Below are 17,645 nucleotides of genomic sequence, written 5' to 3'. Positions count from 1 at the left end.
AGTCAATAAGAAAAGGAAATAAAAGGTATACCAAGGGCAGGTATTTAGCCTTACAGTTAAGATACTGACCGCTTGGATGTTAACATCTCACATCAGAGAACATGGTTATGAGGATTGGTTCTGTTCCCTAATACCAGCCTCACACTCATGCATACCCTGGGATACAACAGGGATGGCTCATGTAGTTGAGTTTTGCTACCCACATGAGACACCGACACTGAGTTCTCAACTACTGACTTCAGGTTAGCCCAGCTCCAGCTGTTGTGGGCATCTGAGAAATGAGCCAGCAGATGACAGATACCAAGCATATTAATTGGGAAGAAAAAAGCCTGTCTTTATTTATTAATAAAAGGAGTAATTATGCAGAAAAATCTGAAAAATTAACAATAAAACTCCAGAAAAAAAGGGGGGGAATCTATATCAGGGTTGAATAATGTAAGTTTCTATGGTTTTCCTGGACACAGAGAAAATCAAAAGATTTTCTGACCTTGGAGTGTATGTATTGGGACTGGGCCTCCTCAGTTGCTGATGCCTGTGCAGTAAACAGCATGCCCAGACGCACCTGGTGGACATGACAGCCAGCTCATCCACGTCAGCAGAGAACGACTAGTGCCTCATCAGAGGATGGAAAGTAGGACAGGTTGAACACTCCTGGCCAAGCTCTGCAGCAACTATCTGGGTCTGTGGATCCACTAAGATGGATTTGGTCAGTCAATGGGCCTTGGAAAGATTTTCTCAACCCTGGCGCAACAAAGCCAACAACATCTCAGAATGATCAGAAACATTCAAGTCAAACAATCGGAATGTTCTTCCTCCCATCAGGTATCATCAAATGACCGTGCCATCCCCTGCTGCTGATGTGGTTTGCCAGCAGGGACAGCCTGTTCCCCTTCCCCCACTGTAGGAGAAGAAAAAAGAACTGAAGTATCTGCTCCCCTTACCTCCCTCCATATCTCATCCTCCCTACCCTATCAGAGGCCCAGATGGGCACAGAGTCCTCTTAATTATGTAAACAACATAAAAAATAAAATTTAAAAATCATATTTAAAAAGGATTCTCTGGCTTGGATGTGGTCTGAGTGTGACCTCAAGGACTCATGTACTAGAAGTCTGGTCTCCAGTGTGGCAAAATGAAAGGTGGTGGAATCTTTCAACAGTGAAGCTCACTAGAAGGACCTTAGACCCTCAGAAGTGATATTAAGTTGGGTTTTTGCAAGATCCTTGAGTTAGATCTTACAATAATTAACTTATAAAAAAAAAGACTGGTCATGCCCATGGTTCTTTGGCTTCCTGTCTAGCAATGTGATATGTCTCTTTTCTTGTGTGCATGCATGCACCCACATGTTTCTGTTAACATGACATCATTAGCAATGAGGCCTTCGACTCAGCTTAACTCATAATAGCACACACCCTTTGACCTCCAGAACAGTGAGACAAATGACTCTTTGTAAGTTACCCAGCCTCAAGTATTTCAATATTGTAATGTAAAACAGACTGATACAGGAACACTGAGGAAAATAATAAATGAATATGGGAGGAGTATCACCTGGAAAAGAGAGTTGTTTACATGTGACTAAAATGTTAGAATACATTGTAAAACCTAAGTAAGTTAAAGAATGTAGTTTGGACCGACAGAGAACTGCATACTGATTCCAGAATATTTCAAGGAGTTTTAAAAACAGAGCATTCTGAAGTAGTAGCATGGGAAAGCATACTCACAAGAAAACATGGGGTAAGAAAAACACTTTAGGACCAATGAGAAAGAAACATGCCAGTAGATAGAGTTTTGCATGAACTGAAGAAATCTTGAGTTATTAAGCACAGGAGAGATTATAAGAAAAAGTTGTGAGAACTGAAGAAATCAGAGAAAAGAACAATATATACATTTCAAGAAGGGGAACTGACTTATTAAAAGGAACAAACTTTAGAGTTAGTTAAATCCATCATAAAATGTTTAAAAAGACACAAACTCTAATACCAGCTATCAAAAACTGAATGTCAAAGAAGTTGGTGTTGTGTGGCACAGCAAGTTAAACTATCAACTGCGATGTTGCCCTCCCATATCAGAGTGCAGCTTTGAGTCCTGGCTGCCTCCCGTGCTGTGAAAGCAGCAGCAGATTTTGTTGAAGTGACCATCTGGGAAGAAAATCAGTGGATGGAAGATTCTCTTTCTGCTTTTCAAATAAATAATTAATATTAAACAACAACCACAAAAGTGCAGGCATTTGGTCTACAAGACAAGACACCATTTGGGATAACTCCATCCTGTCTTAGAGTACCGGTGTTCAAGTCCCAGAACCACACATTATTCCAGATTCTGGATAATGCAAACTTTGGGAGGCAACAAGTGACGGTTCAGCTCAAGAAACTGGGTCGGAGGTGGAGAGAGAACAAAGCGAGTGCTGTGCCTCAACAGATTAATCCTCTACCTGCAAGTGCCCGCATCACATATGGGCACCAGCTCACGCCCCAGCTGCTCCAATTTCAATCCAGCTCTCTGCTTATGAACTGGGAAAGCAGCAGAAGATGGTTCAAGTCCTTGGGACCCTGTACCCACATGAATACCTGGAAAGAAGTTCTTGGTTCCTGGTTTCAGACTGGCTCAGCTCTGGCCGCTGTGCTCATTTGGGGAATGGGCCAGCAGATGGAAGATCTTTCTCTGTTTCTCCTTTTCTCTGTAAAATCTGTCCTCTTTTTCTATTTTTTTCTTAAGATTTATTTTTACTTGAAAAGAAGATTGGATTTACAGATTAACAGCTCTACAGTACCCCTTCTAGAAGCATCATCTCAGGGCCACACAGGAGAAAGATAAGTGAAGGGATACTGTCCATGTCAAGCTGATGCAGACAGACTCTTTACAAGCTTGGCAAAGAGCTGAAGAAATACCCTGTAATCTGCAATCCTGGGAAGTGGTAACTTCTGCTACACCTGCTTCTGAGCTCTATAGCAATGAGACACACAACATAATACTGAGCGCAAATAATTCAAGAAAAAAGGGCAAAAGGAGAAAAGACAAGGAAAGGTCATCTTTTTCTCTGGTTTTTCCTTCTACAGTCATTTTTTTCTAGTTATGAGTCTTCTTGACTTACCATATTGCAGGAAAGCTAAGTTTGAGATAAAACACAGCTGCTAAACAGATTGGTAATTTTATTAACATTATGCTTTAATCAAATAAACAAACCGGCAAACTTAGATAATTGGAAAGCTCAAGGCAAGAATAATAACCACTCCTATCTAATTGTGATTCACATCAAATATTTAAATGACAGTAATATCAGGGTGCATTATTAAGCTGAGAATGCAAAAACGACACAAACTAGCAATATATACATTGTGTTTATGGTTTCATATTACCATATTCAATGTCAGAAAAAAAAAAATCTGTCCTTGTAGTAAAAAAAAAAAAGGGACCCAAGCAATAAAGTAGACTTAAAATACAATCATTCTCTGAAACCACAGTCAATAAAAATAGATGATGAATAATATTATTTAACCCATCCCCCAATGTTATTTTAAAGCAGTTTTCTTAATATGATTAAAGCATGATTGTCTCCAAAGACATGGATAGGAACAACTCAGTAGTTACGACTAAAAAACAAAGCAGGTAATTTCTACCATTTCTGACAATACTTTCTTAAGCAGCAGAATTTTCTGCTGATTCACTCTTCTCTCCAATTATTCTGAGCTATAAAACATGCCTTCCACTACTACTAACTAGTGATAAAACTTCCTAGAGGAAAAGGCTCAACATGTTTATCCTTGGCTGATAGCATATTATTCAGTTAGTCACTAAAGTGTTCAGAAGGATAATTATACCACATTCTCATGCAAACATAAACTGTGTGTATCATACAAAGCAGTTTACCTTGTAGTTTTTTCAGAACAGCAACCTCCATTTTCAGAACTTGTTTTGGCTGTTGAGCCGACTCCACCTTCAGTGCAACATTTTCCCTGGTGAGCATATCCAGAGCATCGTAAATTTCTCCAAAACCACCGCCCCCAATCTTTCTCAACTGCACAGAAAATAAAGACACACACATTTTAAATTACTAGAAAATTCTGACTGAAAACCAATTCATTTCTCAAACTTAGAAAATTATCAACAGTTTTATTCTTATTTTATGATAGGATATTTCAATACTATTATTTTAACTATCTGTGTCAAGAAAATACATGCATGTAAATAAATCTAAGGCTTTTTTTTTACAAGTTTATTGATAAAAACCAATGAAATTTCAGTTACAGTTCTAAAATTTGGTTCACAGTCATTATCAAAAATTACACAAAAAGCATGGTATTTGAAAGAACCATTTGCCACAAACACCACTCTATATCACCTATACTATTTTAATTTGAAGGCAACAACTTGAAGACTTAAAATTGTTTTATTTTCATTTTTATTTTTGGATTTATTTGAAAGGCAGAGAAACACAGAACCAGAAAGAGACAAAGACAGAGACACTGCCATCCACTGGCTCACTCCCCACTGTCTGCAAAAATCAGGGCCCTAAAGCCAGGAACCCATATCTCGATCTGGGTTTCCCATATTGGCAGGAACATAACTACTTAAGCCATCACTACTACCTCCCAGGGGCATACCAGGCACACAATGTCGAAGGTACTTGAACCTAGGCACTCCACACTTGATCTTAGCCAAAAGGCTGAGAAGCGATGAAGCTAGGCAGTCCGAAATAACCTATGGGCATTTCAAGTGGCAGCTTAATTGTGTGCCAGATGAATGTCCTCACACTTTTTGAACCTGAAAATCCTTCTGCCAAGTGAAATCTTACCTGGAACTAATCTGGTACCTGCTATGGTAGGGGGTTAGAAGCAGCAGTGGGACAACCAGCTATAATCCTAAACTGGCTTGCTAAAGCCCTAAAACATTATTTTTATGACATGAAGAGACATTTAGTACAATGAAGGTATACAAATTAGAGACGGACTAGAAGTGAAGTTTCTGTTAGATTTTATCTTCCCAGATGGGCAAGGTGGGTAAAGTGGCCATCCCTTATAGGAACCAGTTTGAATCTTAGTTGCTTCACTTCTTTTTATTTTACTTCTTTTTTTACTTTAATTTTATTGATTTTTTAAGGTTTTTTTTTTTTTAGTTTGAAAGTAAGATATAGAGAGGAGGCAAGACAGAGAGGAAGATCTTCCATCCATTGATTTACTCCCCAAGTGGCCACAATGGCCAGAGCTGCACTGATGCGAAGCTAGGAGTCAGGCTCCTCTTCCAGGTCTCCCACGTGGGTGTATGGCCCCAAGGCTTTGAACCGTCCTCAACTGCTTTCCCAGGCCACAAGCAGGGAGCTGGATGGGAAGCAGGACAGCCGGGATTAGAACCAGCACCCATATGGGATCCTGGCACGTGCAAGGTGAGAACTTAGAGCCACCAGGCTACTGTGCCAGGCACTATATAGTTGATCAGGATGGGAAGGATCTGGGATTGGGGATAGTGGGTGAGACCCTTGTTTACACATTTTCTTTTACTTCTGGTAAATGGAGGAGAGGAGAAACCACGGCCAGCCTTCCAACCACTGCATTACCCGGGGGATAAGGAACTGCCACCAGTATCATCCCAAGTTCCCCATTGTGGAGCACTTTCTGAGGGTTCTGCTCATGTGGTTTCAATACTTCTGAGATGCTGCTGATATCGCTGCTCCAAAAATGAGAAATCCTTCCAAGGTCAACTGGGTGTCATAGTCCATCTCCAAGTCTCCATTGGTCCAGAAATTTGCTGTCAAGCTTCACTGAGGTAATTGGTCAACTTGTTCTGTCCTCCATTCTCGGCAAATTAATGGTTGCTGCGGCCCAGTCCAGCCCTGCCCAACACATGCTCAGCCCCCATGTATCACAGGAGGAGCTGCAGCCCAATCAGAGTGACCCCAATAACCTCCACTGGATTGGTCCCCTAGCTCTGGTTTCTGTGCCTGCCAGCATGTGCAGTAGACTGGTCCAGTCAGCCCTCACATCCTGTTGAGATCTCATATACATCATTGGGCACTGAGGCCTAACTCAACCCAACCAATTCCATCCTCCAGCACATATTCATGCCAGTGGGTGCTACCGCCTGTCCATCCAGGCCGCCCCCAGTCCTGGTTCTTGTGCCGCAGCCATTCAGAGAGGAGGCCACAACCTCTCCATGGACCCACTCCCTGCCCTGGATAGTGTACTCTCCAGGTGGTTCTGCAGTCTAGCTCCACAAGACTTGCTCCCAGTACTAGCACTTGCCAGCAGCAAAGCCCAACCCACCTGCCCTTATTCTGGCTCATGCCTGTACCAGTGGATACAATCTGATACCCCAGTCTGACTCTCTCCCTAACCCAGTTTGCATGTAGGCCAACAGGTGCTGTAGCCCTGCCCAGCCTGGTCTGCATCCAGTTCTACCTCTCACACTCGCCAGCCTGAGCAGTGGCCCAGCAGTGGAGTCCCCACTACTCCCCTACCAGGCTCACCCCTCTGCCTCAGTCTCACAGGTGCTGACAGGTGCAGTGATCCAGTCTAATGTGGCCTGTCTCTCCTCAGCATTTGCAGGCAGGTGCTTCAGCTTGGCCAAGCCCAGTCTGTCCCCATTCCAGCTAAGCTCCAAGTCCCATCCCTAATATGAACTGCTGGTGATACAGCCAGACCCAGCCTGTCCCACACCCCATCCTGGCTCTCAGATCTGCCAGTGGGTGTCATGAACTGGCCTAGTCTGGCCCGCCCCCATACCCAAGTCACATGTATCATGGCAGGTGCTCTGAGCTGCTCCTTGCTTTGATTTTTGCACTCACCTGCAGGGGCTGCACCTCAACAAAGGAGTTCCCCAAGCTCCTTTATCGGGAGGGTAGAAGAGCTTGGGGAACTCCTCTCAGTGGCAGATCTCATGTAGCAGATCTCACACACACCAGTGGGCCCTTGGCTCCGGCTGACTTAGTCCACCTCCTGTCCTGGCAGAAGAGTAGCCTTGCCTAACTGGTGCATACCCAACCTGGTTCTTATTGTTGCATGTTACAGTCCAGCCTGTCCTGGTCCATGTCCTAATGCAGCTCTCATGTGGTCCCATGGGATTGGAAACATAGCCCAGCCCATCCTACACCCACTAGTTCTCACAAGCACCAGTAGATGCTGGAGTCTAGCCCAGTCTGGCATGCCCCAGACCCTGTCCACACCCATGCCAAGGGAGACTGCAGCCATGTCCAGCCCAGACTACCATCCCCATTCCAGCTCTTGCGTTCACTAATGGGAACCACAACCTAGCCAGCACGTCCCCTTAGCTTCCCAACCAGGCCTGTTTCCAGCCCCAGATCTTGTGCATGCCAGCAGATATTGTGACCCAGCTCTGTATAGCTTTCTCTTGTCTTGACCTTTGTCATCAAATGCTACATCCTGGTCTGACCTTGCCCAAACTAAGTCCCAACTCTCACTGGTGAGTGCTACAGCCTGGCCCTGCCCAGTCTGCTCCCATCCCTGACTCATGCAAACCAGCAGGTATGATAGCCTAGCCAGGCATGCCCCAGTTCACAGTATCATTTAAGGAGGAATAATGCTCCAACTCAAAAATCAAATTGATTCGATCAAATCTGTAGTCATAACTGCCAATTTGCATGAAATACATAAGACACAAAAACATGTTGATACCAGCACAGCATGGTGGCCTAGTGGCTAAAGTGCCTAGTGGCTAAGCCTTGCATGCACTGGGATCCTGCATGGGCACCACTTCCAATCCCAGCGGCCCAGCTTCCCATCCAGCTCAGCTCCCTGCTTGTGGCCTGGGAAAGCAGTTGACTACAACCCAAAACCTTGGGACCCTGCACCAGCACAGAAGACCCGGAAAAGTCTCCTGGGCTCCTGGCTTTGTATTGGCACAGTTCCATTACAGCCACTTAGGGAGTAAACCTGGAGATGAAAGATTTTCCTCTCTGTCTCTCCTCCTCTCTGTATGTTTGAATTTCCAATAAAACAAACAAACACAAAAAAATGTGGAGCAGCTGGACTTACGTCAACACTCCAGTGCCATTCTTAGAGGTATTACTTTAAAAAAAATTGTTGATACTACATGGAAGCAATCAGCAAAATGCAAATAATAACATATTCATTCTTTTTTTAAGATTTATTTATCTTTATTGCAAATTCAGATATATATATATATATATATATATATAGAGATAGAGAGAGAGAGAGAGAGAGAGAGAAGAGGAGAGACAGAGACGAATATTTTCTGTCTGCTGATTCACCACCCAAGTGACCACAACGGCCAGAGCTGAGCCGATCTGAAGCCAGGAGCCAGGAACTCTTCTGGGTCTCCCATGTGGGTGCAGGGTCCCAAGGGCCGTCCTCTACTGCTCTCCCAGGCCACAAGCAGGGAGCTGGATGGGAAAAGGGCCGCTGGGATTAGAATCAGTACCAATATGGGATCCCAGTGCATTCAAGGTGAGGGCTTTAGCCACTAGGCTACCGCACCGGGCCCTTTCTTTCATTAAAAAAAAAAAAAGGATCAATTTATTTTTACTTGAATGAGAGATGTACAGAGAGGAGAACAGACAGAAAGATCTTCTACCTGCTGGTTCACTCCCAAGTGGCTGCAATGCCAGAACTGAGCTGTTCTGGGCTGAGAGCTAATAGCCTCTTCCAGATCTCCTGGAATAGGAGGTACAGGGTCCCAAAGACTTGGACCATCCACTGCTGCTTTCCTAGGTCATACTCAGGGAGTTGGATGGGAAGTGGAGCAGCCAGGGCATGAACTAGCACCAATATGAGATGCCATCACTTGGAGGTGAAGGATTAGCCTGTTAAGCCAGCACACCGGTCCTCCTTCTTTCTTTCCTTCTACCCTGCCTCCCTCACTTCCTCACTCCTTTCTTCCTTGCTTACTTCTTTCCTTCTTTTCTGCCTTTTCTCAAAGCTCTAGTCTTCCCCATCCCTCCCTTCCCCTCTACTTTTCTCTTCTCCCTTTTCTTTCCTTTAATGATTTATTTTATCTATTTGATAGGCAGAGTTACAAAGAGAGAAAGAGAGATCTTCCATCTCCTGGGTCACTCTGCAAATACTGCACTGACCAGAGCCAGACCACACTGAAGCCAAGTTTCCCATGGGAATGCATGTGTCCAAGCATCCACATGGGACTTTCTCCACTGCTTTTGCAGGGAGCTGGACCAGAGCTGGACCAGAGGCAACTGGAACCAGGCTCAACAGTGATGTTGACGATGGTAGATTAATGTTCTATGCCACAGCTCAGGCCTCAAAAATGACAAATTCCACAGACAAATCCCCAAGGTTCTTTGTTAAATAAAGCATAAGAAAAAAAGAGGAATAGGTGAAGAGAATCCCAGAAATTAAAGGAAACTCTAATGATGTCAACCAACTCTAGAATTCAGATCTTGTTTTGATATTGATCAAAACTATCAAAAACAAGTTACAAATAAGAGAAATGTAGAAACTTGGAGGCTATATAGTCATATTAAGAACTTACTGGACATTTTAAGTGTGATAATAATAGTATCTTTTTAAAAAAAATTCCTGCTTTTTCAAAGATACATAGCAAAGTACATCAAGGGAAAAAAAAAGCAATAGGGGTAAAAACTGCTTTAGAATATTCTGAGAGGCCAGTGTCATTGTGTGGCTGCCACTGCCTATGATGCCAGCATGCCCATATGGGTGCCAGTTCAAGTCCTGACTTCTCTACATTCAATCCAGCTCCCTGTTACTGGCCAGGGAAAAGCAACAGAAGATGGACTGAGTGTTTGGGTCCCTGCACAAACATGGGAAACCTGGATGAAGCTCCTGGCTTTGGCCTGACCCAGCCGCAGCCCTTGAGGCCATCTGGGGAGTAAGTGGACCAGGAGAGAGAAGATCTATTTCTCTCTAACTCTCCCTCCCTTCCTTGTCTCTATCTCTTTGTGACTCTGACTTTCAAGTAAATCTTAAACAATCCTAGAGGATAAAAGAGATGATACACAATGACCTATGGGGTAAACACTGGTTTAGTGGCTACAATGCTGCTCATGATGTGCACATTGCATATTAGGATGCCTAGGTTGGCGTCTTAGCTCTGCTCCCAGTTTCAGCTGCCTACTAATGCACATCCTGGGAGGCATCAGCTCAAGCACTTAGTTGTTGCGACCCACGTGGGAAATCAAGATCAACTAGGGCACAGCTCAGCTCTGGCTACTACAGGTATCTGAAGAGTGAAAGAGCACATAGAAGGCCAAGTCTGGGAGGGGTCTGGGCCTTGGGGTTGGTGGCAGTTTGCAGTTCCCTACAGTGTGGCTGCTGTGGGGGTGCCCCTGCCAGGCTGGATCCAATGTTGGGGACTCAGGCCAAAGCCACTAACAAAAGGCAGTGACTGAGTCCTTGGCTTTGGGCGGGCAGTGCACCAAATGGTGCCAGGCTCTGCCTACGGGCCACCCAGGGGTTTTTAGGATATGAAGTTGCTGATTAGGGACACCCATGAATAAGGCCAGTTTTAGTGTAGGTAAGAGATGAATTCTGGGTGATTCCCAGTAATAGGGTCATGAAACTTTCGGGCAAGTGTGGGGACTGAGACCTGATGGTTTGAGGGAAGTGTCCATAAGATCTATTTGGGCCAGACTGATTCACTAGCTAAATTAGGAATCCTTAGATGGGCTGTTAGCATAGAGCATCACTGACTGCCATACACCACTCCACACCAAAGCTATGGATGGGGGCCTGTCTGGCAGGGCTAGGCACCAATACTTGATTGGGTGGTGGAATAGTGGACTGGTCCATTTGGCAGGGGCAAGACACTAACCAGCACATGAGAGAACTTGGTCCGGGGGTAAACTCTATGAGGGAAGTGTGGACCCAACCCTGTGGAAATATAAGCCCCGCAGGTTAGCTCACAAGCTGGGGTGGCGATGGGCTAAGCTAGGAGTGACCATGGCACTTGCCATCACTAAGGGTAAAGGAACTGATGGTAATCCGGGCAGGTCAAGGCAGCACCACCCGAAGCTGCATCCTAAAATAGGATGTGGGGTGGGCCGAGCTGTTAACAGGAAGGGGGAGGACCAGGCAGGGCCAAGCAAACCACAACTCACAAAAAAGAAAAGAAATCAGGATGGAGCACATGTCATTCCAACCTAGGCTCTTATCCCAACTGGTCTTCGCAAGGCAGGAATACTACGGCACAGCATCAAGGGCAAAGGCTGAGACAGATGAGGGGCTAAGCCAACTGGGTCAGACCACCCACTGAAATGCACGCAATCTTCTGTTGGGGAGCTGTGACAGTACACCCTTGCTGGGTTGGGGTTCCCACGGGAGGGTGCGGGGGCTGGAGTGGGGGCTGCGTTCTGGTGTGGATATGGCTGCAGTCTCCCTAGGCACAAATGTGGACTGGGGCTGGGCACACCAAGCTGGGCTAGACGCCAGCACCATATGGCGGCTCTGGGGAATCTGGGTAGATGTAGGACAGACTAGGTTGGGTCTCTGCCCCTACTGAGCCATGTGTGAGCAGTGTCTGGATATGGACAAGCCTTGGCTGGGGTGAAACAGCTAACACCAAGAACTGGAATGGATGGAAGGTCAGCAATAAGAGCTGGCCCATGGAACCACCAGTATGTGCAAGACCTGGCATAGGGAGAGGTTCTGAAGGAGGAGCTTGGGAATCTCCTCTATCAGAACACAGCCCCTACAGATGAGCACAAGAACCATGATATGGAGCAACCCAGACCAGGCCAGAGAAAGATACCCACCATCACACATATGGCATAGTGGAGGGCAGACCAAGCTGAACCTGTTCACATCAACCACTGGTGAATCCGAGCACCAGCACAGAGTGTGGGTCAGGCCAGTTTCGGTCCCAACACATACCAGTGCAAATTAAGGAATGCCAAGGTGAGGTGAGCCATACCAGATGTGGTTGCAGCACCCAAACAGCCCATGTGAGAACCGAGGAGGAGGAGGTAAAGCCAGCAGAGGAATGTGGGCTCCCCTGCTGGACAACCACTCCCATTGGAGAGCATGAGTTGGGATGGGGGAAGACCAGATCAGGCAGGGCTACAACACCTGTGGGCCTCATGTGAGTGAGATTGGGGAAGGGCCAGACTGGGTTGACTATTCTGACTGGTGCAAGCAAAAATTAGAGTGGGTGAAGGTTGGTTGGACTTTGCCGCAGATTCAGATGGCAGAGGCTGGCACTGGGGGCTAATTCTGTCAAGTCAAATGCCAGAACTACCTGGAGAGTGCACAATCTCAGAGTGAGTGTGGCCTAGAAGGGAAATAGTGGACACCTCCCTCGGGGCTACCACTCTCATTGGACAGCACGAACACCAGGACAGGGGCAGGGATGGCTAGACAGAAAGGCACCTGCCAGTATGTGTGTGGGCTGGATAGTAGGTTGGTTGGGTTGAACTAGGCTTCCATACCCATTGACAAGTATGAGAGCTAAATGGGAAGTGGGACAGCCTGAACAAGTCTGCGGTACATACCGGCATGCATGGGAACCAGAGTAGGGAGCAGGCCTGGTGGGGGTTATGGGGAGTCGCCCCAACTAGGCTGCAGCTCCCACTGGTTTGCATGAGGACCAGGTATGAAGTGGGTAGGATCGAGCTGGACTACAACACCCATTGGTTCAAGTGGAAGACAGGACTGGAAACAGAATTGACCTAGCAATTGCAACGACCAGTATGTGCATAAGCTGACTGGCGCGATGGACTGTGCCAGACCCTGTACTGGCAAACTCAAACAAGAATCAGGTTTGGGATCATCTCAGATGAAGTTTCTTTGGAGATCCCTCCAACTGAACTGCTGGACTCAGAACCCCAACCATCAAGAGTCTATGTCAGCCAGTGGATTCTGAATAGGTTTCATCGCGATTGAAATTGCAAGATTGGCAGCAATTCAGACCTGTTGAACTATCAAAACTGCTTGAGGGCCCGGCGCCGTGGCCTAGCGGCTAAAGTCCTCGCCTTGAACGCCCCAGGATCCCATATGGGCACCGGTTCTAATCCCAGCAGCTCCACTTCCCATCCAGCTCCCTGCTTGTGGCCTGGGAAAGCAGTCGAGGACGGCCCAAAGCTTTGGGACCCTGCACCCGTGTGGGAGACCCGGGAGAGGTTCCAGGTTCCCAGCTTCGGATCGGGGCAGCAGCGGCCATTGCGGTCACTTGGGGGGTGAATCATCAGACGGAAGATCTTCCTCTCTGTCTCTCCTCCTCTCTGTATATCTGACTTTGTAATAAAAATAAATAAATCTTTAAAAAAAAAACACTGCTTGAGCAGCACCCTCGGAGCGTACCTCACTTCAGGGACCAGGGATGGGTGGGAGGCTGTGTGGGGCTTTTCCCTTTGTTTCTCCCCTGACCCCAGATACAAGGGAAAAATGATATTAGTGTGGAAACAATGGTATTTCCCACTTTCCTGTAACCCTTGACCCTTTGTACCATAATCAACTATGTAAGATTATTTTAAAATATATATATATTTTTTTTACCATGAAAACAAAAGAGCACATAGGAGATCTCTGTCCCTCTATCTCTCTTTCAAATAAATAGATTAACTAAAGTTTATGACTGTTTATGATGGGTCATGAGTAAAGTGAAGTTCATTATATCACTCATTACATATATATACACTTTAAATTATCTTAAAAGAGCCTAAAAGGAAAGAATAATTCAATATTTTTAAACACTTTTTCCCCTAAGAACATCTTTATTTCTCTAATTTTTCTTTCCCTAAGTATGTTTTATTTATCTTGCTAAATGTCAGCTATTAGAAGTTAGAAAAATTTAGTACTACATGAAGCAAGAATAAGAAATTATAGAGGCCTGGTATGGTAACCTAGTGGCTAAAATCCTTCCCTTGCATGCACCGGGATCCCATATGGGCACCAGTTCCTGTCCTAGCTGATCCACTTCCCTTCCAGCACCCTGCTTGTAGCCTGAAAAACAGTAGAGGACGACCCAAAACCTTGAGACCCTATACCCACATGGGAGATCTGGAAGAAGTTTCTGGCTCCTGGCTTCAGATTGGGGCAACTCCAACCATTGTAGCCACTTGGGGAGTGAACCAGCAGATGGAAGATCTTTCTCTCTGCCGCTTCTTCTCTCTGTAAATCTGACTTTCCAATAAAAATAAATAATTAAAAAAAATTACAGCTCCATCAAATTGCCAGCTCCATTATTTAGTAAATTAAGCTTCCACCTGCAGTGCTGGCATCCCATAAGGGCCCTGGTTGCACCACTTCCCATCCAGCTCCCTGCTAATGTGCCTGGGAAAGCAGTAAAAGACAGCCCACACCTTTGAGTCCCTGCATCCATGTGGGAGACTCAGAAGAAGCTTCAGGCTCCTGGCTTTGGCCAGACTCTAGCCGCTGCCATAGTAGTCATTTGCAGAGTGAACCAGCACACTGAAGCTCCCTGTCTTCCTTCTCTCTGTAACTCTGCCTTTCAAGTAAAAATAAATAAAATCTTTAAAAAGAGAGATAATATAAACTGAAGTTAATTATAGAAAATAACCTGGTCATATAAGCAATGTGAATGTTATTTTCTAATTGCTGTTTTTAATCACGATACCAAAAATTACTCTCCAGATGAGTATACAGATACACACACTGAGATATACACTCACCACTTTCCATCTCTCTTTGACTAAGATTCCAACACTGAGGATATCTGGCTGTTCTCCTCCCCCACTCATTGCAATACACTGATGTGGCAGAACAGCTACACAGGCATCCAGCTCCCAAAGGTGGCTTCCATTTAACCTAAAACAAAAGAAACAGCAGCACATTAGAGCTACTAATTAACACAAATAACATTCCAGCACCAGAAACCCTGCTGTTGCTATATATTAGGCCACTTTATTGGAAAGGGAAAAAACTTTTTTAAAATTCAGTACCCTAACCAGTTTAATACATACTTTTAAAAGATATATCTCTCCATTATAAATGAGTAGTAAAACAGCTAAATAATATAAAGTCATTGTCTCAGCATGGATACTATTTAGAGTAACAGATTGCTAGACTACATGGTGTCAATGGCACTCAACACAGACAAATCAATATTGTTAATATAACACAATACTAAAGAAAAAGATGTTACTTAAATTACTATAGGTTAGAGTTTAACTGTTGTAAGTTAGAGTTTATCACCAGTAGAGTTAATAATATTTTAATGTTAGAAAATGCACTTAAAAACATAGGCAATAAAGAAAAAAGAAAGCATAGGCGTTTGATGTAGAGCTAAGGTGCAGCACTGGTTGGATGTCTGTATTCTAATCCACAGTACCTGGATTTGAGTCCTAGCTTCCCATTAATGCCTGACCTAGGAGGAAGCAAGTGATAGTTTAAACAGCTGGGTGGCACCTGTATGGGAGACCAATCTCAAGTGGATGGTTCCAGCTTCAGTGTAGCCCATTCTCAGCCTTCGCAGGATTCGGGGTTGTGACCTCTCACTGTCTCCTTCTCCACGCTCTCTCCCAAGTAAATTCAACAAATACTAAAATTTTAAAAAGTATACAAAATTGACATGAATATAGAAGAAGATTGTTGATCAAATCCCACAAAACCATGCAAGAAAGAGGATATTAATAAAATAAACAGCATTAACTTTTTAAAAAAGGAAGTATAAAAATATAACCTGAAAGAGATAAAAACTGTAACCTGGTCCAGAAATGAAAGATATATTGACACAGAATGATTTTCAGGATACACCATTCAGTGAAAAGTGAGATATTGTAATGCCTTTATAACATGCTACATTTTGCATAAAAAGGTGAACAACTGTTGAGTATCTTTAGCCATTAGCTTTACTTTTAAAAAAAGGAAGGAAAAGTAAGTAAAAAAGTGATTTAAAAGTTATTTCAGATCACAAGTGTTGGTTAACTTTTTTGTAAAGGGTCAGAAAGTAAATACCTTACGTTTTGCAGACCATATATTTCTGTAACTCTCTGGGCAATGAACCAGTGGATGAAAGATCTCTCTAATCTCTCTCTTGCTCGTTTCTCTCTCTCTCTCCTTCTCTCTCTCTCTCTCTCTCTCTCACTCTCTCCCTTCTTCCCTCCTTTTCTCTCTCTCTTTTCTTGTCTCTAACTTTTCAAAAAAAGCCACCAGAAATACCGCAGGATCCAGCAATCCCATCACTAGGAAATGGAATCAGTATAAATGCAAGCAGTATAAAGAGACACCTGCATTACTAACAATACCTAAGATATGAAATCAACCTAGATACTCATCAACAGATGAATGAAGAAAAGGTAGTATAGAACATAATGGAATACTATCTGGATATTCAAAAGGACAAAATTCATAGTAATGTAGATCCACTAGATAACGTGATGTGAGTAAAATAAACCAAAAGAAGGAAGACAAATTATTTTACTTGTATGTGAAATCTGAAAAAAGCTCAGCTCATATAAATGAAAGAACAGAAGCACCAGTATTGTGGCACAGCGGCTAAAGCCACCGAATGCAATGCTACCATCCCATATAGGCACCAATTCAAACATAGGCTGCCTCACTTTCCATCCAGTTCCCAGCTTATGGCCTGAAAAGAGCAGTAGAGAATGGCTCCAGTGCCTGACCTCCTGACATCAATGTAGGAAATTGGGATGAAGTTGCTGGCTCCTGGGTTTAGCTTGGCCCAGTACTAGCTGTTTTGTGCTTATCTAAGGAGTCAACCAGCAGAAGGAAGAATGCTCGCACTCGCTCGCTCTCTTTCATTCATCTCTCCTAACCTCTCTGTAACTCTTGCAAATAAACAAATAAATCAAAGAAAAAGAAATAAATACAAGAGTAGTTATTACAGGCTGGGGAGGATAGGCGAAGTAGGGAAAACGGAGCCAGTGCCATGGTTCAACAGGTTAATCTGCCATCTTAAAGCGTCAGCATACCATATGGGTGCCATTCATAACCCAGATGCTCCACTTCCCATCCAGCTCCCCGGGTATGGCCTGGGAAAGCAGTAGAGAATGGCCCAAAGCCTTAGGACCCTATACACCCTTGCAGCAAACCTGGAAAAGGCTCCTGGCTTCTGGATTCAGATCGGCTCATCTCTGGTTGTTGCAGCCATTTGGGGAATGAGCCAGTAGATAGAAGATTGCTGCTTACTCTCTATAAATCAGTCTAATAAAAATAAATAAAAGTTTTTTAAAAAATGAAGAAACTCAAAGCCAGATATGAAGAATAAGTTCTAGTCTTCTATTATACAGAAGGTTGATTATATCCAATAATATTGCATCATACAATTGAAAACAGCAAAAAAATTTTAATGTTCTTAACACAAGGCAATGACAAATGTCTGATGTGAAGGACAACCCAAATATTCTATGATTTGATGCCCAGGGCAATGGCTCAGTGTGGCCAAAACCTTGCCCTGCACGTGCCAGGATCCCATGTGGGTGCTGGTTTATGTCCTAACTGCTCTTGTTCCCATTCAGCTCCATGCTTGTGGCCTGGAAAAGCAGTCGAGGATGGCCCAAAGCCTTGGGACCCTGCACTGTGTGAGAGACTCGGAGGAAACTCCTGGCTCCTGGCTTCAGATCGGCTCAGCTCTGGCCATTGTGGCCATTTGAGGAGTGAACCAGCGGACAGATCTTTCTCTATATATCTCCTTCTCTCTGTAAATCTGTGTTTCCAAGAAAAACAAATCTTTAAAAATATATATATGATACATGGCACCCCATAAATATGTACAATTACCTGTCAAAA

General features: G+C 44.3%; 1 protein-coding gene across 10 annotated transcripts in view; it reads right to left on the bottom strand.

Annotated features, from left to right (window-relative positions):
• Nucleotides 1–17,645, bottom strand: part of TTBK2 (tau tubulin kinase 2) — a 132,750-nt gene that overhangs the window by 87,836 nt on the left and 27,269 nt on the right. For 6 of the 10 annotated variants that reach the window (XM_058665986.1, XM_058665984.1, XM_058665983.1 and 3 more), the window contains 2 exons: nucleotides 14,567–14,702; nucleotides 3,865–4,012 (listed from right to left, as the gene is read on the bottom strand). In XM_058665986.1, coding sequence (XP_058521969.1) covers nucleotides 3,865–4,012; nucleotides 14,567–14,702 — 284 coding nt within the window. Of the gene's footprint in view, nucleotides 1–3,864; nucleotides 4,013–14,566; nucleotides 14,703–17,645 lie in introns of those variants that run through there. The other 4 variants (XM_058665988.1, XM_058665991.1, XM_058665989.1 and 1 more) reach the window with 4 other exon arrangements.

The sequence above is a fragment of the Ochotona princeps genome, chromosome 6 (genome assembly GCF_030435755.1).
Source record: "Ochotona princeps isolate mOchPri1 chromosome 6, mOchPri1.hap1, whole genome shotgun sequence".
NCBI classification, from domain to species: Eukaryota; Metazoa; Chordata; class Mammalia; order Lagomorpha; family Ochotonidae; genus Ochotona; species Ochotona princeps.
Note: the sequence above shows the minus strand (reverse complement) of the source record. Positions and strands in the feature narration are given on the sequence as shown.